At 42.1% G+C, this 27,902-nt stretch overlaps 1 protein-coding gene across 1 annotated transcript in view; it reads right to left on the bottom strand.

Annotated features, from left to right (window-relative positions):
- The window catches only part of CDS1 (CDP-diacylglycerol synthase 1), a 61,223-nt gene extending 34,192 nt beyond the window's left edge, over window positions 1-27,031 (bottom strand). Inside the window, exons 1-3 of the mRNA XM_046656196.1 lie at window positions 26,903-27,031; window positions 10,435-10,562; window positions 4,805-4,901 (exon numbers count right to left, since the gene is read on the bottom strand). Coding sequence (XP_046512152.1) covers window positions 4,805-4,901; window positions 10,435-10,562; window positions 26,903-27,019 — 342 coding nt within the window. The 5' untranslated portion in view covers window positions 27,020-27,031. The remainder of the gene's footprint in view (window positions 1-4,804; window positions 4,902-10,434; window positions 10,563-26,902) is intronic.
- Window positions 27,032-27,902: the final 871 nt, after the last annotated feature.

Here is a 27,902-nt window from a genome sequence, read left to right on the forward strand (position 1 = left end):
CTTGCAATTAGAATTAATACAGAACTGCTGGGGAAATAGAAAACGGGGATTCAAAACACTAGAATTAAAATCCTTGAAATAGATGTATATCTTCCAGGGCTGGGTGATTACACAGAAAGCGATACTCCACACCATCAATGCTGGTGGCAATGCACAATGGTGGGACTCTGATGGCCCAGTTAATGTGTTAAGAACCTTAAAAACAACCACCAATATGTAAATGCCTACTTTGCTAGTCACTGAGGACTCAGAGAAATAACACATGGCATCTGTGCTCAGAGAGGCATCACCTGTCAGGGAGAATGCACCAACTACAGTACCACGTGGAAACAGCCACATGGATATAAGCTCAGGCAGACAAAAAACCTGCAGCAGGGGATGGGCGTGGCCACAGTTTGGGCAAAGGAGGAGGATATACAGAGTCACGTAGGCAGAGGAGGACAAGCATGTTAAGGGAACCACAAGTAGTTCAAAGTTGCTGGAACACAAAGGTGGGGGTGAGAAGCAGAAAGAGACAAGCCTGGTCACAGAATCACAGGAAACAGCCCAAAGGAGTTCATGCTGATCATAAAAGGACATGATCAGACGTGAGTGTTTGGGGTAACAGCAGTGGAAAGAATTGACTGGAGCGGCAGCGAGAGTAGAGACAGGAAGGCAGGCAAGATACCACCAACCAGATGAGTGGGGATGAACATCGACCCGGGACAGCAGCAGAGGGGTGGGGTACAAGGAATAAGAAACATCAAGGAGGAACAACTGACTGGATTTGGTGGTTGAGGAAACTGAGGGGTAAGGGAGAGAAGGGAACACAGGATAACACCAGGGATGCTTGGGAAAGTAGACAGATTTATGCAGGATGGCTGGGACAGAAGAGAAGTTCAGATTGGCATATGCTGAGTTTGAACTATGGTATCTATGGGTTATCCAGCGAAAAGCACCTACTTTCACTTTGAGAACCTATTTGAAGAAAATAAACCTACATATGAAAAAAAAATTCTAATATGTTCAGGAATAGTGTTCTTCATAATAAAGAAAAACCAGAACACAACCTGAATGTCTAAAAATAACACGATGGTTTAAATAACAGGATGCACTCCATTCATCGAGTAGATGGGTGTCTTAAAGCTGATGGTTGTAAAGAGTGTGGAGCAACATAAAACATTCGATAAGCTGTTTAGTTTAAAAAGCAGGATGCAAAATTTTAGTCACATTATGATTATAACCGTGGTTTTTAAAACATAAAAGAAAAAAAGGAAGAAACGAAACATACCAAGAGGCAGAATTACTTGGGTTTTGGTGGTTGATGATAGGGTTAGGAGTGTTTTTTTTTTAATTACCTATTTTCCAAAGTAATTTTAATACACTTTTATAACTTTCACAATGGGGAAAAAAGTTAACACATTATTTAAAAGTAAATTACATAATGTGAATTCAAACTTAATTATTAGAGAAGTTTCCAAGAAGGTGGGGGGGACCTCTAACAATATCTTTTATATGTTTAAATCTGCCTTTAAATCAAAATATGCTTTAGCAACTCCATCACTTACAAAGTGTGATTCCAAGCTGTGAATGCTACAATTAAAGTACTATAAATAGAGGTTTGAAGGAAAAAAAGCTTCTTTTATTTTTAAGGATCATGAGTATGAATTTCATCTTAGAATAGTAGCTATTGTTTCCTAGAAGTAAGTTTTTAATAAAATTCTCTTGAATTAGTCATTTTTAAGTGTTCATATTATAAGACAAATACAAGCTAGATACAATGTGTACTTCTCAAAATATAAATGACCTAGTTTTGGATATGAATGCAAACAAGACTTTAAAACACATAAAAGTCATATTGATTAAGTAGCAACAGCACGTGTGTACATGTGTATATCCATCCACATTCCCTTAACGTAAATGTCATAAACCTAACATGTATGTATGCATGTGTACATGTAGGCATGCACGTGGGTGCATGCATGTGCAACAAACCTAAATAAGAGTAATAACAGTTCAATGCTACTTTGACTAGATCTTTAACATTATTTTCTTCTCTGATTAAACTCATCGGTCAAAGCAAATAACTTTGTGATAAAATGGTATTTTCCTTTCATAATAGAAAAAAATGAACAAAAAAGCCCAAGTACTTTAGGTATGCTTATGATTCTCTTTCAAAAATTCAGAATCCAGGGGCCAGCCCCATGACCTAGTGGTTAAGTTCAGCACACTCCATTTCAGTTGCCCGAGTTCAGTTCCCGGGTTCGGACTTACACCACTCGTGAGCAGGCATGCTATGGTGGTGACCCACATAAAAAACAGAGGAAGACTGGCACAGATGTTAGCTTGGGGTGAATCTTCAAGGCAAAAACAAAAAAGGAGGAAGATTGGCAACAGATGTTAGCTCAGGGTGAATCTTCCTTAGCAGAAAAAAACCCCCAAAACTCAGAATCCAAATATGCAAGGATGTCTTTAAAGATGTTCTGAATTTTGACATAAAGAGTAGTTAAAAATTGTCTCTATCCACAAATTCTGGCCCTAGTTACCACACTAGTTTACTTTGGGAAACAATGTAACTTATTCACAGGGAGCCCACCAAATCAGACTGAGTCAGTGTATTCAGGACACTGGTTTTTTGCAATGTCTTAGATCAAAATTATCTTCTAAAGGGGAATAATGATTCAAATGATCCCTATTATTTTCAATGTCTCCTCAATGCTTTATAAATAAACCCCAAACTTCTTCATATAGTTTTGCAAAGGCCCTCCAGAAACTGATTTCTAACTATCTTTCCAGGTTCAAAGGCCCTGTGCTCTAGGACAAGGGCATCACCCTCTTCTCCTGACAAACCTGGTCATTTGGACCTTTGCTCACAGTGCGCCCTCCACCCTGATAAGAGTCTCAAGATCCATTCAAAGGCACCTTCATGTGCAAAGCCATACCGGGCTGTCTGCCCTCACCTGGCCTTCCTCCCCGTCCACTCACCGCACAGCGCTGAAAAGTGCTCTGCACACACTCTCACTCCGTAAACGCCCAAGGCCCAAGGCCAGTGGTGGTCACTGACACTCCCAGCCCTCACTGGGTTCAGTCTCAGAAGACTGGGAGCTGGGGCCCTTCCCTCAGGTCACACCTGCACAACGCTCACACCTGCATATCTGGCTTTCAGACTCGGCATCTCCTGTCCTCACATTGTCGGTGCCAACCATTACCATTTTTCCTTTGTAAGAAAAAGCTTTAAGATGTCAGCAAATTAACAGGACAGAAAAAGTAATTTCTTATTCATTTCTATTACCTTGATATCCCCAAGGAAGTACAAAATTAATGAGGACAAAAAGAAAAGCGAAAGGGCCTTATGGTGCTTAGAAGAGGGGCTTTAAGTGGTTTCAGGAGTTGATGGAATTTTTCGTCTGACTGTGTCTAATTTCACTTCAGAACTTATTCTTTTACAGGATGAAAGGAAAACCATATCATGTTGCCCACAGCTTATCACTATGAATAGGACTGAGCACGGAGGGGGTGGGAGAAGGCAGGTGACACAGTTAAACACACTTCTACCTGGGTGAGAACACAAGGAGAGGTCGACCTAACTGAGGGGGGTGGGGAAAAGGAAATAAGAACAGAGAGGGACAGCGTGCACATCCTGGAGAGCAGGTTCCCCAGGTGCACTGCCAGACCACGCCCAGCCCCCAGTGCCTGAGAATTCACTGAACAAATGCATTTCTCCTTCTCACTTCCACCACTCAGGGCTTCAAACGTTCAAGCTTTCTAGATATCACGGCTTTTGTACGTGGGAATCCTCTGCTGTGACACTCCTGCCCCCAGGTCCCCCTTCAGCTCGCTGACCCCTCCTCAACTTGTGCACACAGTGGGCACAACGCTCCTGAAAACTCTCCTGGCTCCCCTCTGCTCTCATAGCATCCTATTCTTTTCTCCAAATGCTTATTGCAGTTTGTGATTATATATCCGAGCGCTTCTTTCAAGTGTGGATAGTAAGCTCCATGAAGGCAGAGGTAGAAGCATTTTTCTCAGTACCACCGTATCATACCCCAGAACTAGGGCAATGCCTGGCTCCTGGCAGGCATCCTGAAAGCATCTGCCAAATGAATAATTAAAAGCTGGAAATATTTGTCTGGCTTCATGACTTATTGGGCTTACCGTACACAACAAACTCCCAAACTCCCAGGATGGCTTCTGCTTACCTCTCTGGTCTCATCCGCAGACACCTTCCACACGGACAATTTGCAAATCCCGACGGACCAGACTCTCTCATTACCACCATGCCTCGCCCATGATGTCCCCACCTTGGAATGCCTTCCCCTGTCCAGTCTCTTCTTTAGGACTCGGCTTTGGCGTCACCTCTCTGGAAGTCTTCCTTCATCTCTGTCTCAGGCTGGATTAGGTACTTTTTTTTACTGTGCTCTCCCAACAAGTTCTATTACATGACCTACTCCACTTATTTACTACACTATTTATTCATATGGTTACTTCTGTGTCTCTGCCACTAGACTGAGTTCCTTGAGTCAGGGATCTAGCTGACAGTTATCGACACTGAAGCTGTGTGTGTGTTTCGGTAGCACCTAATGCTTGGCAGACGTATCTATTATGTATACTTGGTCTCTGCTGAATGAACACAGTGAATGGCCATTTTGCAAATGGAAAAGATTAGTCCAGGTCACTGCATGAACGAGAAGATGCTCAGAGGAAGTAAATTTCCTGTTACCGAGTCTTGAATTACCTTCTCTTTTATGACATGCTTAAATTAGCCCAATCACATCAATGCTGAAAAACAAAGCACAAGATACTTAGGAAAATGTAAAACACTTACAAGAAGCATCAGCATAAAGGATCCCATATAGATGATCAGGAAAAACAATGAAATCATAGTCAGAGTGAGAATTCCACGAATCCACCAGTTTTTCCACCTACAAAGAAAACGTTTGTAAAGTTAGCATTTAATGTGTTCTTTTGTTTTTTTGTGTGGTTTCAGTACTGAGCTGTCAGACTTCTAGATTTTCCCTAACTATACTCTAAGAATCCCGTACTTCGCCTCATTTAATAACACCACCACCAAAAACCAACCAACCAAACAGCATTCCTTTGCTCACTGAGAGGTAAAGTAAATGTAAAAATGTTAGCCAGAGAAAGAAACTAATTTGTGTTCAACATGAATAAGGATGAATTGTGGGGCCAGGAAGTCAGGTGGTCGGTGTGCATGTGTGCACATCCCTCCAGGAGTCTTTGGGAGGGAAGGAGGAGCCAGGGGCACAAATCCTCTAAAACGATGATGACCAGTCCTTTAGGGTGGTGGACAAAAACAGTAATGATTTTAATGGGGTATAAACAGAGAGCATGGCCTTGCAATGAGAAAAAGAAAGGAGAATACAAAACTGAAAGTGAGAGCACAGTGAAATGAAGAAGGCACGAGGAGGTCGGTCTCAGAGGGCAAGGCCAGAGTGAAGGTCACTTCCTTCTATTGCTCAAAGTGCGCTGTCTGCTTTCCTTGATTAGGGACAAGGCCTTCGGTAGGCAAGTTTTTCTTATCCTCGGTCCTTGGCTCAGTCCTTAGAAGAGCTACGCTGGCTGGTTCCTGGGAAGCCGAGAGTTGATCTCCCTCAACCCTCTGGCTGTAAGTAAGGGCCTGGGGTGCCCAACTGCCCCCACCCCTCGCAGGAGCCTGGCCCCTCATCTCCAGTGCACCTTACAAATATTATCACTCTTGATGTGGCCATGTCATGAAAAACGTCAGCAGCCACTATATGAAACACCCAAAATGATTCTAATAACATCTATATATGGATAATGATTTCTGAATCTAAAATTGCTGCCCTCTGCTTTTATTCATTCTACACTCATTTTACATTATTACCCACAGTAAAGTTTTTTCTTTAAGACTTTTCTGACTTCTATTAATTCAAATGACAGCATTTAAATTACCTTACAAGTGATTTGGATTCAACTTAAAGTATGGGAACACACATGCACTGTTTTCTAAGCACAGGCCTTCATTCTCCTGCCTGTAACAGGAAAATTAGCTGATTTCATCTATTTATCAAATACTGATTACATTCCCTGCTTTCATTCATACATCCCTGCATTCATCCTATATAGTCCAGATACTGCTAATAAACTAATCTTTCTCAAATATCCCTTTTATCATCTCATTTCCACACTCAACATCTAAAATGCCAACAACAGTAAGTCCAAACTCTTTTCTGTAGCTTCAGAGGATTTTTCAGGAGGTGATCAAACTGTACTCATCCCACTTCATTTCCCTCTACTATTTAACAAACTATGTAGACTCATAAATTTTTCATGAGACTGAGTTTGGGGATTGAACTGAAATGAATATAGAGTCAAAAATGCTACAGCTGAAAGGTTGCCTTTAGTTTTATAACTATAACTTTTTATGGATTCATGAGTGGATTAGGAAACCGGGCTAGGCCACAGAGTGAGCCAGAGGTAAGTAAAGGACCATAAACCAGTCTCCAGACGATAACCCTGCGCCGTATGTGAGAAACCCAGAAGCGTATTTAGCCCTCCTTTATAACTGGTCCTCAGACTCGGAATTATCAAGAACCTCTTCCAGAGAAGGGGACACTACGTAAGTATCAGGAATCAGTCCCTCAGAGTGTGTGGCCAAGGTCCATGTACCTCTAATGTTAGATGCCTTGCTTTGAACTTCAGAGAATGGTAGCTGCTAAGAACCAGAGATTTTAAACAGGAAACGCAGTCTCTTCATATCATCCAAAGATTTCATGGTAACTGAAAACCTGGGCTCGGAGGAACATATTTTACCAAGTTGCCTTTCATTATACAGGTATTTCCTCTCCCAGAAAAATTCCCCACCCCCAACAAGATTAAAGACTTGATTCCCTTATTTTTAATTCAAATAACTCCCCAAAGCTCCCAAGAATACTAATACAAAGTCGAGCACATAAAAGCACATACTTAAACATAACATTTAATCATGGAAACAGTAACCGAAAGTCTTCCTGCAAAAGCGAAGCGCTGAATTCAAAACAGACCATGATATGTGAAAAAGAATCACTGTCACTAAAAACCAGAGGACAGTATGGTTCTGAATTCAAAATTCTTGATTCCCTTTACCAGGCTACCATGGTCACATCACAGAAAGCCTTCATTGTGAGTCCAAGTCATCACTCCACAGATTATTCTGGAAAAAAGAACTTGGAATCAGTAGAGGAGAATTTCATTCAAGTCTCAGGTCCCAAGGACCTATATGAGCTGGAAGTGAGACTTTTTTTTTAAGGTATATAATTAAGCAGTGTCCTTAAAAGTGATTATCTTAAGTGGTCACACACATTGTTCAAATCACTTACGAGATGTACAATGTCTTACTACAACTATTAAATGGTTTTTGTTTCAAAGTCACGACAAGATTTTTTTTTTTTTTAAAGATTTTATTTTTTCCTTTTTCTCCCCAAAGCCCCCCGGTACATAGCTGTGTATTCTTCGTTGTGGGTTCTTCTAGTTGTGGCATGTGGGACGCTGCCTCAGCGTGGTCTGATGAGCAGTGCCATGTCCGCGCCCCGGATTCGAACTAACGAAACACTGGGTCGCCTGCTATGGAGCGCGCGAACTTAACCACTCGGCCACGGGGCCAGCCCCACAACAAGATTTTTAAAAGACTATTTTCCTAGTGGTACAAGCATCATGAGTCATCAAGAACCTGGCAAGTTCACCGGAGCCAAGAACTGGGCCACAGGGGCACTCCTCAAGAATAAACAAGAACTTGCTGGGCCATTTGGCAAACAGCAGGAGTTTTGACAAAGTCCATGTACCAGCCTTTGGAGGAAGTGGACAGGCAGTGTGCAGGTTCCCAGAGGGAAGGAAGATGCCATCACAGAGGAAAACAGCACAGTAACATGACACCTGCATGTGTCCTCGGTCTCATCCTCAGCACAACTAACATCTGGGGCCAGGTAATTCTTTGTTGTGAACAGCTGTTCTGTGTACTGCGGGATGCTCAGCAGCCTTCCCGGCCTCTATCCACTGGATGTTGTGGCAGCCTCTCTCGTGACAACCTAAAATGTCTCCAGATATTATGAAATATCTGCTGGGGAGAAGTGGCAGGATCCGGGGCATTGCCCCCGGGTGAGAACTACCAAGCTAGACTCAGAGCTGAAGAAAAGCTTCACTCAAGGATAGAGCCACACTTAACTGGCTAATGAATATTCACTCCCCGGACCCACGCTCAGGTCTAGAGACGGATCGGGAAAACTTGCCAAGGGGCTGAAGACCATTCAGGCCTCTTCCGATTTCAACAGCTCTTTTTGGCTTTATATATTAAAGCCTTAACAATGAGCATAAATCTTGACCAAGCAATTTCACTTTTAAGATTTTATCCTAAGGAAATAATTATGGATGCTAAATAAAAGTTAGCTACAAAGAAAAATGTTCAATGCAGAGCTGTTTTTAATTGTGAAAATTTAGAAATAAATGAAATGCCCAGCAATGGCTGCTTAGTTGAGTAAATTGAACTACAGCCATACAACGGAATATATCACGCAGCCATTAACAATATTTCAGTATATTTAAGGATGTTGTTCCTAATACCACAGAAGGAAATGAAAATAACAAGGTAGAAAGTACGACGCTATTTTCATGATACACACACACGCACACACTGCACAAGGGAAAAAAAGCTTCCAAGAGTAAACACCATAGTATTTTAAGTATTAATGTCTTGGCAGGAGGATTACAGGGTTTTTATTCCTACAATTCATGTAAATTTCTTCCATAATTAGTATTTTTAATCGTATACATATAAAACTTCTAAATCTTTGCAAGGCAGACTATTTTGGGGATTAGATATAAAGCGGCTAAAATATAGACAACACAGACTTTGAAACATTCATTAATCTTTATAGAGAAGTTTCCTGAAAAGATTGAAACTGGTCATATATTATCTACTGCTCATTTTTTTAAACCAATTCTTTCATAAATAGACCACAATGCCTAGGTACAGAATGCACTTCTGTCACTTACTAGCTACATGACCCTTGACATATAACAGTTCTGTGCCTCAGTTTCCTCATTTATAAAATAGGTATATAACCATACCTGCGCTACTGAGTTGCCATGGGAATAAATTAGTCCATATGTGTGAAGTGCTTGGAGCAGTGCCTGGCACAGACTGCACGCTCAATAAAGATTAACTGCTATTACTTGCTACTGTTACTTTATACCAGAAAACAAAACAAAACAAAACAAACCATCATTAAGGAAAATCTTGTTATGTATAACACACAGGAATCCAGCATCATTCTTATATAACATCTGTATAAAAAAACTTCCGATCTGAGATAGATCTCATGTTAAAGCGAAAGTACATCTGTGAACTAGGTCATGAAAACAACTGGGAACAAGAACTATTAAAATAATCATGCTTTTAATAATAGACACCAAAAATTTGTTCTATTGGTTAAAAAAAAGATGAAAACTGTGCTTTGAACCAATTCTAATATGGTTACTCCTACCAATTAAAAAACAGAAAAACTCATATTACATTTACTAGATATGACTAAAGCAGTGTTTTTCAAAGCAGAGGTTATAACCCCCAGGGAGTAGAATCAATTTGGTAAGTCACATCCAGCACTTCTTGTTCAGTAACATAAAACAGTATCAAACAGAAAAGAAATGAGAGGTCATCAAAAACAGTAACAGCAAGAATTCTTATACATTTCTGTGTGTCTTGGGATGTGGTATAAAATTTATCTCTTACTGTGTGTCACAGTCAAAAAAAAAGGTAGGAAAAACACTGCTTTATACAAATATTTAAGATTTTACATATTAATCTGGATAAAACTTTACATTTATTTTGCTTAATATATTTTATATATATTTTATAATTTTATGTAAATTTTATAATTTTATAATTCATATTACTAAAGCATACAGTGGAGGACAATATAAAATTAGCTGAAATTTGGTGGTGATTAAATACTTAAAAATACAGCACAAGTATAAAATGGTAAACGGTTGTGGAATTTGGGACAATAATTTTAAACTTGGTTAAAAGAAAAAAACGACTTATTTCTGTCTGGCATTTGAAAAACAGGGAACAGAGAACATGGCATTTTCTTTATCAGATGCTCCAATACTACAAAAGACAACCTGAGGTGGTAAATGATCACTGGCTTCAGGAATCTGACAGAGTGCAGCAAAAATCCCAGCTCCGCATCCTACTAGCTCTGGAACCACCAGTTAGCCTCTCAGACTTGGTTTTCTCATATTTCACAAGATTTTGAGGATGAAATGAAAGGATGAACATCAAGCACTTAGTGCCATGCCTCACCTATGGCAGAAGAATATAACAAACCCTCTCTCTCATATAGCTCCGAAACTTAGAAAAAGAGAAATTTATTACAGGGACCAGGATGAGCTCACAGCTTCCGTTGTGCCCCCATTATATTCACCTTCATCCAATCCTACCTTGAAGATAAACCAGACAGAGCTTTCTTGAGGATCTCAGGGGTTCTATCTGAGGATGGGGGAATTTCTGGAATATCAGAATCTGTTCTGGAATCCAAATCTCCATATCTGTCATCAATATCTGTTTCCTAAAATTAAAGAAAAACAAAAATCACTTTGCAAAAGGAAAAAAAACCATGCTTCACAATGCATTGATTTACGCCTCAGTGTGTTAAATCTCAGTTACACGACTTGAAACAAAGAAACAACTACTAACTTATCTTGAACATCCGAGCACTGCTGTGTTTCCTTGTTAGGAAAGTGATTATCTGTGTGAAAATCTATCAATATAAAGGCTTAATTTTTTCTAAAAAAGACACAAAAAGAAACTCTTATATTATTTAAATCAGAAATTTACCACAAGTAACAAATGTTTATTGTTTTGCTACTTAACTGAGAGAGCATGGTGTTAATTCCATGTAGATTCTGATCAGCAGTCCACAGTCCATTTTTTTATTTGATTACAAAACATTAACAACAGTAATATCTTACACTGGCAAAACATTTTATATAATTTTTAAGCATTGTAACTCCCATCATTTTTATTAGATTCTCAAGAGACAATCCCAATGAAACAGGTCAAACAGGCATTATGATCTCTGTTTTACTGATGGGTAAACTATGATTAAAACCTTTTGCTTTGATGGTGAGATTTTTAAAATAAAGTTATTTAAAACTCAAGCCGACTTCTCAGAAGCATGTACAGCAGTGTGCATGTATGTGGGGCCTTCAGACAAAGGCAGTCACTGTAGAATTTCCAGGGATAGAGTGGCCAAGAGATTTTAAGAACAGAGCCGCCTGATGCTCGGTTTTGAAGTTATTCGTTCTGCTGAAAAGTTAATGGTCGCCACTCCTGCATCCTCCCCTCTCCCACAGCAACCTTCGGTGAAGAGGGCTACACATACAAATGCTTCGGGAGAGTGGTCTACAGAGGGGGAAACTGGGGCAAAGGGGTTCTGTTGGGGTGGAGGGAAGAGAATACTCAGAGGCAAGTACAAGCAGATGGGGCACAGAGCAGAACAGGGGGCCACAAGTGATCCCAGGAATGAAAGCACCTGGGAATTCGGAATGTTCAGGAATCTCAGACCAAACTCAGCACTTATTAGTTTCAAAGTTTTGGCAAATTTCATTACCCCTTTTAACTGTTTCTTCATCCATAAAATGGAAGCATTTAATATAAAGACAAGGACTTCATAAAGTCAAAGAAGTAGTAAACTATTATTACAACTGAATCATCTTCCAATTCTTCATTAAATGGCTTACCAAATGAAATTTTATCCTTGGGGGAGTATTTTCAGATTTCACAAAGCAATAATAAATGTTTGTTTATTAACTATAACTTTCTTATTAAACAATTATAGAATTAAATGTGTCATACCAAAAATGACAAATGAAACAGACATGTCGAATTCCCACTGTGACACTGAGAGTCAGCTGGCCCCAAAGCAGCTTAAACAGAGACAGATGTTGACTAATAAACTGGTATACAGAAAACGAAATGTCAGAGAACCTGCTGTAAGTCTGACAGGCCAGCAGGCCTTTCACATCTGGAACAATGGAACACATCACTTTTTTTCCTTTTGTCTGCTATTCTTTTTCACCTTCAATAACCCAGAGTGTTGAGGAGGTGGCGTGAGTGGTAGTGGAGACGGTGACTAATGGAAGTGGCTCCATAATGCAACATCGCCACGTTGCAGAAAGAGCACTAGACTAGGACTCCGGAGTTACCGGGACTAATTCCACCTCCACTCTACCTAGCAGTGTGACAAAGGGCAAATCACTTAACCCTGAAGAAACTCAGGCTTCAGTTTCCTCATTTATAACATAAAAACCATTGGAGGAGAATTCAAATTGTGCTCCTCAAGACCCTAAGGCTTTCAGCAAGCCACTCCGAAGTCCACTGGGCAATAATGGTGACATGCCATAACCCTCCCCCTTGTCCCCTCAACAAAGCTGTATTGCTTTATTCTTATTATTTACTCTTCTGATTTATATTTTATATACCTTAGAGAAACACAAAACTAAAAACTTAAGATTTAACTAGGCTTCTTCAATTTCATTCGAATAACTAAATAATAAAGGATAATTTCTAAATAGTAGCATTTTATAACAATGTTACTCAACTACTGGAATTAGTAGCAGAGATTCTTGCTTTCCTCTATTTTTTGCATGGATCCTCTGTTACAAAGATGTCAGACTTGACAAGGAAAACAAGAGTGTAACTGAAGACCTGGGGAAAGAATGAAGTAGTACTTTCACGATCAACTAGAGTTGCGAGGCATTGTGCATGTGGAATGAAGGTATTTAAAATGTTTAAGAAAACCAAATCAGGAGCTTCTTCTCAAGCCCATAATTGGAAGACAGTGATACTCCACTTATGCACCCTCACAGCTTCCCTTCCATCTCTCTATACATTGATGACTCCCCATAACCCCTCGGCTCTAGCTCCCAGCATGCCATCTCTGGATGGGTTTTCCACCAGCACCACCTGAAACTGAACAGAAGCAAACTGTTCTCTTTTCCACATCATACTTGCTGCTTTTTCTGTATTTCCTACTCAGGTGAGGACATCACCACCAAAACAGTTAAGCAGTTACTCAGTTCAGAGACCTGGCTTAACATCTGCATCTCTCTCATTTAACCAAAACACATTCAGTTAGTTAGCAACTAGCCTGTGTGCCATTCCTCTTCCTCCATCTCCATCCTCACCCACTGCTACCACCCCCTTGCTGAGCAACGTCCTCTCTCACGTACCTCATCCCCGTTCCCTCTCCCGTCCTGCCCTCTCTAACCCACTTTCCACGTTGCAGCCAAAAGAATATTTCTAAACTGTAAATCTGATCTTAACACTCTCCAGCCTAAAACCAGCAGGATAAGTCAAACTCCTTAGCATTGATTTTTTCATTTTTCACGATGAGATCCTGCTCTTCCCAGGCCTCTCTGATGACTCCAGTTTTCACACAGTGCCATTCTCTCTCTTGCATGTGGATGTTTGTTCTATGTGCAAAGTACAAACTGTGCACTGTCTCTCTTGCCCCCGTCCCCGGTTCTAATCCTCCCTTCCCCATTCCTCAAGACCAGCTACTGCCCACTCATCTCTGACTTCGGCTTCAAGGTCACCTCCTTTAAATATCTTCCCTGATCCCCAGCTCCAGGTTAGCCGCTCTTCAACTGCGTTTCCACAACTCCCCTGATTTTACCTATTAGTCTATATTAAAATAATCTGTTTGCTTGTCTGTATTTTCCAGTAGTCCACAAGCTTTGTGAGGAGAGGAAATACAGTCCACTGGCCTCACTCTTGAATCCAGAGGCTGGAAGAGGACCTTGGACAGTGGCTGGCATTTATTAGGCACAGATAAAATATGTGTTGAATGAATCGAGTCTGTCAATTCAGGCTAACATTTAAGATTAAAATAAGAAGTTCTCGTCTGTTCTTGCTAGCTGCGTAGTCTTGGCCAAGTCACCATGCCTGTGACCTCAGCTGCACTTACAAAAGATGAGGGCCTCTGACTATGAAGGACTACCCCTTTTCAAATATAGAATTATAAGGAAATATGCCTGGTAAATGATGGCCGAAAGTTGAAGAAATAAGCTTCTTTATTACCCTGTAAATCCAATTCCTACAGTGAAAGTGCACTTAGAAAATAAGAGCAAAAGCACTTTACAAATATTGATATATTTACTCCTCACCTTACCATAGAGATAGGTAAATAATCACCTCCATTTGGTAGGTGAAAAAGTTTAGGATCAGAAAGATTAAGTAAAGTGCCCAAGTTTACACAGCTCTAAGCAAAGCAGCTGGGAACTGAAACCAGACAGAAGGAAAACTGAAAGGACAATTCTCTCTCAAATTGATCTACAGATTCAATGCAATCCTAACAACATTTCAACAGGCTTGTTTTGTAGAAACATACAGGCTGACTCTAAAATTTATATGAAAATGCAAAGAACTCAGAAAAGCCAAAATAACTTGAAAAAAGAACAAAGTTGAAGGACTTAACACTACCCATTTTCAAGACTTATTACAAAGCTGCAATCAGACTGTGGTGTTGGCGTACGAGAAAAATGATCAGTGAAACAGAATAGAGTCCAGAAATAAACCCGCACACACACGGTCAAACGATTTTCAACAAAGTGGAACAGGTAATTCAATAGATGACGCTGGAACAATTAGATATCGATATGCAAAAAACAAAAAAAAAAAGGAAAAGAAAGAACTTTGATCCATATCCCACACCATTTATAAAAATTAATTGAAAATAGATCGTAGACATTTAGAGAAAACTACAGTCATGCGTCACTTAACGACAGGGACATGCTCTGAGAAAGGTGTTATTAGGTGATTTTGTCACTGTGCGAACATCACAGAGTGTACTCACACAAACCTAGATGGTCTAGCCTACTACACCCCTAGGCTGTATGGTACTAATCTTATGGGGCCACTGTTGTATATGCGGTCCGTCCTTTACCTAAACATCATTATATGGCGCAACTGTATAGAACTTCCATAAAATCTTTGGGATCTTGGGTTAGGCAAAGATTTCTTAAATATGACAACAAAAGTATGATCCATAAAAGAAAAAAGTGATAAATAGAACTTCATCAAAATTAAAATTTTCTGCTTTTCAAAAGATGCTGTTAAAAGAATGAGAAACGCCATAGATGAGCAAAAGATATTTACAAACCATATATCAAATAAAGGTCTTACACCCAGAATACAAAAAGAATTCTCAAAATTCAATAAGAAAACAATCAATTCAATTAAAATACATGGGTAAAATATCTGAACCGGCATTTCACCAAAGGCAATACACAGATGGCTAAATAAGCATATGAAAAAATGTCCAACATCATTAGTTATTAGGGAAACGCAAATCCAAACCACAATAAGATACTACTACACATCTAATAGCATGGCTAAAATGAAAAACCTGAACAAACCAAGTGTTGAAGAAGATGCTGAGAAACTGGAACTCTCACACACTGCCGGTGGGAATGTAAAATGGTACAACCACTTTGGAAACCAGTTTGGCAGTTTCTTAAAAAGTTAAATATACATTCACCATTCTACTCCTAGGTAACTGTCCAAGAGAAACGAAAGCATATATCCACACAAAGACTGTACACAAATGTTCATGGCAGCTTTATTCATAATAGCTCCAAACTGGAAACAACTCAAATGTCTAAGAGGGAAAAAGACAAATTGGGCTAAATCCATATGATGGAATACTATTCGGCAATAAAAATGGGTGAACTACTGATACATACAACAATATGGATGAATGTCAAAATAACTATGCTGAGTAAGAAGAAGCCAGACAAAATACATACAGTATGTATACGTGTGTATGCATACATGTGTGTACAGTATTACATTTACACAAAATTCTAGAAAATGCAAACTCATCTACGGTGCCTGAAAGCAGATCAGTGGTTATCTATCAGTGAGGGGGGAATTACAAAGGGGCAGGGGCAGGGGCTGGCCCCATGGCCAAGTGGTTGGGTTCGTGTGCTCCACTTCAGTGGCCCGGGGTTCACCAGTTCAGATCCTGGGCATGGACCTAGCACTTCTCATCAGACCATGCTGTGCTGGTGTCCCACACAGCAGAACTAGAAGGATATACAACTATATACTGGGGCTTTGGGAAGAAAGGAAAAAAAAGAGAGGAAGATTAACAACAGATGTAAGCTCAGGGCCAATCTTCAAAACAAAAGGGCAGGGGCAAACTTTTGGTGGTGAAAGATATGCTCATTGTCTTGATTGTAGTGATGAATTCATGGGTGTAAACACATGTCAAAACATCAAATTGCGCAGTGTAAGTAAGGTCGCGTATTTGGTTAGTGTATGTCATTTATAGCTCACAGTGACTCTGAAGTGCACATAGGAATCAGTGGTCAGGGAAAGGTGACTGAGGTGCTCCCTGACACTGGGGACAGGAACAAGGGCATTGGGGCTCCAGTCCATACAAGATGATGCCACCAAAGAAAAGTCTCTAAAGAAGGTAAGCAGCGGTTTAGAATTCAACAAAGGGGGATACATTAAGTCACTCACACTTTCCACTCCTTTTACACCTGGTCCCTAAAAAGTGAGTCAGACAACCAGGGTCAGCTTCTCCACCATGGGTCCCTTCAGGGTCACACTGATCCCTGTGCCTAGTTCAGCACTAAATTTGCAGCCAAGCAAAAGGCAACCCTGCAATGACACAGAGCTCTGGGCCTAAAAGGAGAAGTCCTTTTAAAAATCTTGAAGTTACACAGTTCTTACTTGAAAGAACCTTAGGTTCTATTTCCAATGTCAGCATTTCCTCTCTGTTCCTTCACTGTTCCTATGTAGACACAAATTCCTTCCATTTCTCCCAGGACAAGAAGTGAACTGCCTCTACGTGTGCTGGGAGGGGACTAAGCTGATTTATTTCCTAGTGAGTCAGCAGTATTGTGAACCAAGAGTGGTTTTCGGGGGTGTTCCAGACCTCTGTGACAATGACGAATGGTCAATGGACTGAATAACACAGCATTCTGTGGACAGAAATCCGATTATCTCAGTGATCAGCTCCAGGGTCCTATCCTACACTTATTAATTATAATTGATAAAGCCTCTTCATCTTTTCCAAATTTGAATTGAAAAGAAAAAGACTGTTCCTCCAAATCTTTCTCCGCAGCCCTGTCCTATTCTCCGCTGAAGGAGAGAGATAATTGGATGGTCCACAGCACCACCATACTATCCTGATCGGGCACTACACATACAGTGGATCCCAAGGCTGGGATCGGAGAAAACCAAATGTACCTCAGCAGTACACAAAACGCCGTAGTAAGAGGCAAATCTGATGACGCCACTCATCCATTTAAAATCTTCCAGGGCCTTCCCACTGCTCAGATCCGACCTCCTCTCACTCTCCAGCCAGGGCTCTCGGTACGCCCACTCTGCCACTTCATGCTCTGTAGGACTGAACTTCCTGCAACCCCCAGAGCAAACACAGTCTTAACCGCTCCACATTTTGCTGTCTGTAACATTCTTCCTCCTCGGAGCCTAGCTTTGCTGGCTAGTGTGTACTTCTCCCAAGGTCTCAGCTTAGATATCTTTTCTAGAAAACCTTTCTTCAGGGAACCTGTCATAAGCAGAATAAGGCCCCCAGGGATGTCCATGTCTTAATCAAGGAACCTGTGAATATGTTATGCCACAATGCAGACTTAAAGTAACAGATAGAATTAAGTTTGCTAGTCAGCTGTTCTTGAGATGGGGATAGTCTCTGGATTATCCAGGTGAGTTTAATATAATCACAAGGGTCCTTAAAAGGGAAAGAGAAGACAGGAGAGTCAGTCAGAGATGTGATGACAGAGGCAGCGGTTACCGTGATGCTGGCGTTGAAGATGCAGGAAGGGGCCTAGAGCCAGGGCATGCAGGCAGCCTCTAGAAGCTAGAAAAGGCAGGGAAAGATTCTCCCCTGGAGCCTCCAGAAGGAAGAGGGCCCTGCCAACACCCTGACTGCAGCCCAGCGAGACCCATTTGAGACTTCTGACCTCCACAACTGTAAGACAGCACGTTTGTGGTGACTGGCTACGGCAGCAATTGGAAACTAAATTCAGAGCCCCTCAGCCCAGCCTGGGCAGCCCCTGCAGGCCCCTCGAGCAGCCTGCCTCTGCCTGTTCACATGGCACATGTTTAGGTTTCCTGTTCACCCACTGAAGTCTCACCCACCATGGCTCCACCTGCAACCAGGAGCTGGAGAGTATGTGCTGAGGGAATGACACTCAGTCATCTCTGTCTCCAAATGGAATCGGGCTGGTTCTTCCAATCTGCAACAATGTTTTTCTTACTCATTTTTGCCAATTCTAAAATGCTATCTACAATATTCAAATCCTATCCAATTTCAAGGCCTGTTTTAAGACTTTCCTAAATTTTTGGCTCATTCTGATCTTTCCCCAGAGACACCCAATTCTATTATACATTAAAATCATACTATGTCTTACAGTTTCATTTATGTAAGTGTTAAATTCCAAAGTAGGAATAAAGATCCCTGAAGGCAAAATCCATGAGATAATATGAAAGAGCTTAGAAAACTGAGTTTTATTCAAATGCAAAATATTACTGTCATCACAAATTTGCATTTTTATCTGAGATCTTATTAGTGCTGGGATCCCCACAGGTACATCACTTTTTCAGGGCTAAGAGAAAAAAATGCTTACAGCTCTTCCACCTTGCCCCCATTTGGAGGAAAAAACAAGCATATGAACCAAGAAGGATTAACCCTTCCCTGCATATTTTCTGCAAGGAGTGAACCTTGATTGGATCTCGGTTTGTGGGAGAGGGCAGAGGAAGAGGGGAATCTCCAATAGACACTGTGGCAGCAATTGGGGAAATTCAAATATGGATTGTTAGTAGACAGGAAATTTAATGTTTTTGTATATGATAACGGTTTTGCAGGAGAATGCCTTTAAGAGATGTGTAATTTAATATTAAGAGCAAAGGGCCGTGAGGTCTGCAACTTATTTTCAAAAGGTTCACCAACAAAATATTTGCATATACAGACATGGGAAGATGAAGCAAATTTGGCAAAATCTTAACAATTGATAAATCTAAGTGCCGGATGTACTGATGATCACTGTACTAGCTTTTTAACTTTTCTATGTTATTAAAAACGTTTATAGTAAAAAGCTCGGAAAAACTTCAAAGCTAACAATAGACTGTTTAGGGGATAGAATTACTTTGTAAACCTATCAAAAGAAAGAAGGAAAGGATGAATATACCATCCAAGCTCTGATTACCCCAGTGCCTAAGGGGTTCTGGTATCATGATCCTTTTGTACTGATTCCATATCTATTAACAGCAATATAAACTATTATAAGTGGCACTACCACATGCAGAATTCCAGGGGGCACCATCTAGAGTGCACTCTACACGAATGGTACCCCACAGAGTTGTTCAAGCCTTAACCTAGAAACAGTTCAAGTACAAAGACAGTAAGTGGGTGGAACAAAAAAACAAAAACAAACCTTGAAAGAGACATGAGTCTAATTTTGCTTTCCAGATCTAGACTTTCGTATTTTAAGGTAAAATATTAAGCCCCAGATGGGCTTAGTAAATATTTGCTGCTCCACAGCACCACTCTGTTTTCAAACAACCTGCTTGGAATAGGAAGTGGCAGTGAGCCCAGTCTTAACTGCCAAGGCGTTTGGTCCCACCTGAGCCAGCCAGATGTGAATGAAGTCCGACTGGCTTCATCGGCCTTAGACAAAGCTCTTAAATAGCTGGCCAAGGGTCCTGGCAAATAAAGAGAATTGCAAGCAGGAAGCAAAAGAGGAACACTACCTTCCCAGCCACCAAGTTTGCAAAAGCAGCTTTAAATTCCCATAGGTATGCGATCCTCATGCTGGACTGGATTCTGGTTTCTCCCTTCCTATGCATTCCAATTTTATATTTAAAAGAAAGATTAAAATCTTGACCATTCTGAGAAAGTCTTAAACATTCAGTGGCATGACATGAAAAATAACTTTGACCTCTCCTGGTGGATAAGAAAATAAGTAAACATGGAGAAAGATAACTAAGCTTGGGATGCCTCAGGGATGAGTATGATGAACCACCAATTGGTCATTGATGAAATTAGTTCCTCTGATTTTCTGGAGTCGCTTCAAAATATGACATCATTCTCATTAAATCGGTTCTAAAACATGTCCCAACTAAATGAATCAACGTGTGAACAGCTATAAAATAAAAACTAATGATTTCTTCCCATAATCAATCATAAAATAAGTAAAGAAACACAAGAAACAGTTTTATTTGATTTAAATCTGGGTGCCTGAAATCAAAGAATTACAGGTTTTCAGCTAAAAGTTTCTAGCGAAATTCAGGAAGGCCAATTTAGTTTAAAAAATCACAGGGGCTGGCCCTGTGGCCCAGTGGTTAAGTTCACATGCTCTGCCTCAGCAGCCCAGGATTCACTGGTTCGGATCCTGGGCATGGACCTACACACCACTCATCAAGCCATGCTGAGGCAGCATCCCACATAGAAGGACTAGACTGACCTACAACTAGGATATACAAATATGTACTGGGGCTTCAGGGAGGAAAAAAAAGAGGAAGATTGGCAACAGATCTTAGCTTAGGGCCAATCTTCGGCACCAAAAAGCATTCAAAAAAAGAAAAAAAAAAATCACACAGAGTAGTAACAGTGTAAAAAAGTTCCTAAGTAAATATTTTAATTAATTTTATAAATTTAGGACCACATTCCTAATTTCTCCTTTACATTTTTCGTCAGAAAATTTAGTGTAAACTCCAGCTCTGAATAGTGTGTGACCTTGGAAAAGACATTTAGGTTTTCAAATCTTAGTTTTCTCAGGTATAAACTAAGGCTATTTCCCTTGTCTACACAATTGTTAAGAGATTCAAATTGACATTATGTATAACCGAGTATTTTTACAAACTATAAATTATTTTACACTGATAATCTACTTTATTATCTTTATGCTATGCAGTTAAAGTCCACAATCCAAGATATTAGTATATCCTACAATTAGCTGTCGAGCAACAAACACATCCTGGCCTCACCCCTTTTCTCAAAGGTACAAAGAGTACAAAGAGCCACAAAAAAGGTGACAATCAGAACCTCAAATCTAACAGGCACCCAACCAACATTTATGAATGCACAGAACCAAGCCAAGCCTCAGGAAATATGTCTGTAAATTCTTAAATGATCTATTTTCCTTATACTGAATTAAAGCAGGTATTTTTTTAAGACATCCCCAAACAGAGAATAAAGGAAAAAAAACACACACACACAAAACCTCTGTATTTCGCTGCGGTGTCTGCGAATAAACATGTGAAAGTCTGTTTAACAAACCTACATCTACACAAACATAAAGAATAATCATACTATATATGTACATGTCATAATTTTTTTTTACAAGCTAATTTTCCAGAGGGCTATTTTAAATTGTCCTTTTCCATAGTACATTAATGACAAACAAAATATTGTTTGCATCAAGAAGTCCACTGCAGTACACACACCCAAAGGGTGATGTAGGTGATGATGGCAAAATTTCTCAAAATATTAAGAAAATAAACGAGTCAAGATCATAAATAGTAAGTAATAATATGGTAAAACCACAACATGTTTTACAAATTCCAAGTAAAATGTAGAACAGAAAGATGTGAGAAAGAAACTACTGCCCGCTCCCCCACATAGCTTACTGCCTGCATTAACATGACTTTAGAACTCAACTGTCTTCGTTAGCATAACTATACTACTCCTGGAGACTCGCTCAGTTCACAGATCACCACTAGAACTTCTGAAAGACATCAGCTCAACAGGAAGCATCAACAAGTTTCCCCGTAAGATTCGTTGCCTCACTTATCCCCTTTGCCTCAAAATCCTTGCCTGGCTATTGCCACCAATCCCAAACTGTCACAGTGTGATCCTTACCCAATCCTAATCAAGTCCCTGCACAGAAAGATCCAGCCTAAAACTAAACCTCCGGTTCTCAAGAAAAGCCGACCTTGCCCTTCCCCCTCCAAGACTCTGCCCCAGCTCTCCGGAGGTCGTCTCCTCCCCCACCACAGGAAGCCCTAAACTCAACTTCATCGGTGGGGTGGTGGTATCTGGGGAGCCGGCACTCAAAAAATGTTGTTAAATAAAATGACTATGCTGCAAATGACAAAAAAATCATGGAAAATTGCTAAGGAGGTAATACTGACTACAGGTGATCAACAACAGGGAGTATCAGCCTAAATGGTATTCCAGAAGTCTACATCTAAATATTAATATTTTATTAATGGCCTAAATTTAGATGAAAAAATATAGAAAATGTTCATTACACCTGCAGGTGACACCAAGACAACCCATAGTGAAGTGTGCCAAAATGAAGAATTTATGGAAACACAAGTTCCAAAATTAAAATTTTACTTTAAAAATATTGGAGTATTTATGAAAGAAACTGCACACATTTCAAATGAGAATGGAAAGAAGTTAACCAATCTCCAACCGATTCACCCTCAACTTCACAAACTAAAATCTGCAACAAAGTAGCAACCCCACTTAGAAGCACACCAGGACCGCGCCTGACAGCACACTACTCAACGTGTGCTCCCCTTTTCTGGCCACAACTTCCATGTGCACCCCCTTCTCTCCCAGTTCTGGTCCAGTCAGTCAGGTCTTAACTTTGACTGCCAATTGCTCAATCCTTCTCTAGCCACCCAGAGCTTCAATAACTCACTGTGGGCTTCAGCCCACTTTCCAGCCCACCCTAGCCTGTGGTCAGCCACTTCAGTGCTGGCCTCACTGACTCGCTCATTCCTTTGCCATCCTGGCAGTCCCAGACCTAAATCACTCCCAGTGCCTTTCTTAAGTCTCAGCTACTAAATGGGGCATATTCCAACACGTATACTTGTTGAGGAGCAAATAAAGATGTAACAGTGCTCTGTGAACTCTAAATTACTCTATAAGCATCAACTATTATGACTGGTACTGCTACTGAGTTAGGAGCCATGCTGATATAGTACACAACAAATCTGCATTATTTTAGTTCAACTGAATCTTCACTGAGTTTGATAATCCTATTAGCTGATTCTTGGTCATTTCATATCACACTCCCTAAAACACATTCCAAATGGACTGCAGTCAGAGAGGAGTTCTAGTTCCAGCTCTGCCACTGGCTCTAGGTCACTTTGGACACACCCACACTCTAGGGCAAGTTTACTACTTTAAAAAATATATATAGGGATCAGGTTGAATTAAATTGTTCCTAAGATCCCTTGAAGCTCTCTGGGTCTGAGACCCTACTTTGCTGAGAAAATTGAAAGCATCAGTCAAACACTCTGATCTTCTCTCTTCTGCTTTTCAAAATGTTTCTGCATCCACCCTCCATTCCGCCCTTCCTTTCCTTGGACACTCAATCATCTGCATTCTCCACACCACATCTGCATTCCTTTTTCTGAGGCCTGCCCATCTTCATCAGCATCTTCACTCTCACCTTGACTTCTTTCACACAAATTCATATCACATCCCCTTGAAAAAGAAAAATTCCACTTGATCCTCCAGTCCTCTCCAGATGCTACCCGGTATTCCCTTTCACTGCCATTTCCTTACAATAACTACCAATATTTCACCTCTCGCATTCCTCAACCTAAGACCTGGCTTCTATCAGGATCTTTTCCTAAACTCAGTGTTGCAGGCCTCACCCTCATTCCTAAATACTATTGATGACATTCTCTAAGCAGTCCCTTCTCCTTTAGCTCCCCGCACCTCATTATCTTGGTTTCTTCCCTCCATCTTCAATCCTACTCTAAACATGGGCACCTCCCAAGGCTCTGTCTTCCGTTCTCTCCCCTCTCTATCCTAATCAAAAGTCCTCATCTACAACCCTGACTTTTCCTTTGTTTCCACCCCCATCTTGAACCACCTCTCTATTTTAAGAAGGACACATCCTGTCCAACCCAACTTGTCCATGCTCACTCCTAACCTGCAAAACTCCCCAATAATTTTTGCTTCTTTCCTAATAGTCTCTTGAATTGTGGATCAAAATGTGTCTTCCAGCAGGCTCTTCTTTTATTAGTCTTACTCTGATCACCCTAGTCTAGGTCCCATCACCATTATCTAAAAGATACCTCCTCTCTCACCCCCTCCTAGCCCACCCCTACTCCACATACTACAAGTCCTCATCATTTCATAGCTGTAATATTTGCAACAGGATCCTAGCTGGTTTCTTTGTGGCAGGTCTCTCCTCCTTCCAACATTTTCTCCAGACTGCTGCTAGAGTGATAGACAAACGCCTCTGCAGAAACTTTCTAGTGGCTTCCCAGAGTCCAGGCAATGAAGCCTGGCCCCCTTCACAAAACTCTCAAGCTCCCAACCCCACCTCCCAAACATGCACAGCTTATGCTCCAGGAGTATCAAACTAAGTTTAGTTCTCTGTGCCTAGAATGCTGACTCAAGAAAGCTTCTACACACCCTTTGCCTAGAATGCCCTTCCCCAACACTTGTCTCCCTGGTGAATCCCAGGCATTTTTTGATTCCTAGCTCAACCCTCACCCCCTCTCTTTTCCTGTTGTCTTCATATAGAGTCCAAATGCCCTCTATGCTAACAACGAGCCTTGTTTAGACTTCTAATAAATCTAACTCATATATGTCTCCGGAGGGGTTCTTCGAGGGGGAGGTCTTGTCATCTTTCAAGTATGACTCCAGACGTAACAATTGGGAACATTGCGCTGCAGGTAAGAAACACTTTATCACTTGCTATTTCTCTAGGGCACAGAGCTTTCTCTCAGCATAAGTCTCCAGGTCCTAAACAAGGAGAATGTCATGTTAATGACACCATTATAAAAAGCCTACAAAATGGCATGGGAGTGTACTATAATAGCAGAATAGAATACACCTCCTCCACTTCCTTCATTAATTCCCCAAGAGTTTTGCCTTTAATGCAACTTGAACAGAGAAAGCACTTAAAGAGTTTAAATGGACCAAATATTAACCAGGCTCCAATGAGCACACTGATTTTAAAATAGCCCTTGACCTGGAAATACAGGTGCATTCAAACACACACCCCGATAAGAAAGGACAGAGGAGGATAGAGTTCAGTGTTTTCTCAAAGCTTACCAAGAGTTCCTCGTGATAAACTTTCCAAGTACAGCAATATTTTAGATAAGGTTTGAAACTCATCCCTGTCTAAGAAATCTTAACAGAACTGGGTACATATGGCAATATCTACTCTCAGAAAACAAAATCCAGCTGGGTATGTATTAATGAAAACCAAGAGTGCACCATTTATAAATAAATACACAGTGAGGTAACCCAGTCACAGATAGCTAGAGACAACAGTTCTAATAAGTCAAATCAAACCACACAAGTAGTTTCCATTTTAAATAGATTAGGGTGTTAAGAAACCAAATTATTTTATGCATGGCTTCCTGAAAACGTTTTCTCTTATTAAAAGCTTGTTCGCTTCTTCTAGTTAAGGAAGTCAACATGGGGAAGCTGGCATTTCCTTGAATCTAAACTATACCAGTGGTAAAACAAAACAAATCCCAACCTAATTAATTCTATTTTTGGTCTAGTTTCCAAGGCAGTTTTCATGGAGTATTCTCAGCCCACTGTTTCTAGCTTTGTAACATCAACCTTCAGTAGCTGGAAACTGTTACAGTTTGTGTAATTTCTTGACACATATGTTCTATTACAGAGTCTCATTTTATTCTACTTGCTATCCAGGGTAGATTAGAAAAAACAACAAAAAAGGACGTCATCCCATTGATTCTAAAGTTTCATTCCTAAAATCACTGTTAAACTTATTTCATGATATCGTGTGGTATGTTCCTACCAGGGCTTTGTAACTTGAGTTACATCAAATTCACCAACATCAAGTTCCAGGTGGAACCCTCTCCAAATGACAACAACCAGTGAGTCTCAGCAACAGCACCAACCAGAAGAAAGGGAATCAGGAACCAGGTCCTGGTTCCACAAGGCCCCTGACTTGACCTTGGGCATTCCACTTCACTTTTGTAATTCCAATGGCAGTACCTGCTTCTGAAAGAGTATGCTTCTAGGAATAGTTTAAGTGCTTTAAGCTTCTACAATAAAATGGAATTTTATAAAAAGATTTTATAAAACTATCTATTCTCTGGCCCAATTTCGTAAACCGTCCGATCTAAAAGGTCATAAAACTGTAGTTTTCTTTTCAAAAACTCCTACTCGTACCACCGTATTCCCGAATAAGCAGAACTTTGACTCTCTTTCTACCTTTTAATAGTAGTATTACATCTACTTATTCTTAAATGTGAAGCAAGGGTGATCTATAGAATTGGGAGTTAAAAGTCCTCATGAATTAACGTGTCAGGTCAAATTAGATCTACCGGTAGACACAAGAACTGCACTGTCTCCCGGGGACTCAAAGGAAGCTGGAGGATTACAATGTGTCCCGTGAAGGATACTCTCAGACCTCCAAAATCTATTGTACTGAAAAAGGGCAGAGGAAACGAAAGTGCCGATGGGGCAACGCGAGAAGCAAGGGCTCCAGCTTCAGGATCCAATGGCACTGCAAGAACCCAAGGTGCACGTCTTCAGTTTAGTCCTTACTAACTTTGTTCCTCTACTGTGAAGAGATGTGAGGTGGCAGCTACCAGAAAACTGCAGCTTCTAGGGTGGCAGGTTCCATCCTGACTCTAGCGTCGGAGGGCTGGAACGCGAAGAAACGAAATTGTAGTCAAGTTGAACCATCCAGCTCTCCCGGGAAGGGGTCGCGGGCATCCTGGAAACACCACCATGGGGCCCGGCTTCTCGAGCCCACCGGAGGAAGCAGGAAATAATGCCAGGCCCGGAGGACGGCGCCGCGGGCAGCCCTCAGCTTCACCTGACGATCGGCGGGCCCCACCCCTGCGCCCAGGTGTCCCGGCCCAAACCGGGCGCCAGGCGCGGCGCGGGTGCGCGCCTTTCGCGGCTCCACTTACTTTGTCACTGGTGCTCTCGGTTTCGTGGTCGCCGCCGGCTGCCTCTCCCTCGCGGGGCGGCGGCGCCACCGCTCCCCCGGGGCCGGGGCAGCCTCCCCGGTGCCTCAGCTCCAACATCTCCCGCTCCCGCGTGGCCGTGGAGGCCCCCTCCAGCGCCCCGAAAGCCGAGCTGCGCACGGGGTCCGCTGGCGGGCCGCCCCGCCGCCCCGCAGCCGCGCCCGCGACGTCCGGCCGAGCCGCGGCCACTAACACGCCCCCACCATGGAGGCGCCGCCACCGCGCCGGGTCACCCCCAAAACGGCATCAACGAGCGAGCGCTCGAGGCCGCTCCCAGCGAGCGCGGCGCCGGGGCCCGGCAGGGGTGCGGGGCCAGCTCCGGGCGCCCCGCCCGAGCGCAGAAGGTGGGGAGCCGAGGGGAGCGGAGGACGGCGGCCGCCGGTTGCCAGGTGCGCGTCCCCACGCAGAGGCCCAGGTGGGAGGAGAAGAGGGGCGGGGAGGGACGCGGGAAGCGTGACCCGCGCTGGCGCTTCGCGGGGCGCCCGCCGCCTCGGCCCTGCCACTCCCCGCCCCGCCTCCCAGCTCCGGAGGCGGCCGGTGCCGGCCCCCTACACCTTTCGCCCGGTTCCTGCCTCCCGCAGCCGGGTCACGCGCCGCAGGCCCCGCCCCGCCCCGCCCCTCTGCGCTGCACTGCGGTTCCCACAGCCCCGCCTCCCGCGGGGGGTGACGTCACGACCCGACCCGCCGCCCCGCCCCCGTCTCTGCTCGCACCCGGGCGAGGGCTTTGAGAAAAGGTGGGAGCGACGCGGGCTGGACCAAAGGGGAGGAGCAGGGAGGTGGAGGAGGGACGAGCATCGTGCCTGGACGTGAGGAGTGGGGCCTTGTGGACCCGTCCCCGAGCACCTGCGAGGGCTGGAAGAACCACTCGAGGACGCCTGGCAGTATTGACAGCACTCAGCGCTCTCTCTTCAAATGACTCCTCGACCGCATGTGGTTGACGCAC

The sequence above is a fragment of the Equus quagga genome, chromosome 3 (assembly GCF_021613505.1).
Source record: "Equus quagga isolate Etosha38 chromosome 3, UCLA_HA_Equagga_1.0, whole genome shotgun sequence".
Lineage (NCBI taxonomy): Eukaryota > Metazoa > Chordata > Mammalia > Perissodactyla > Equidae > Equus > Equus quagga.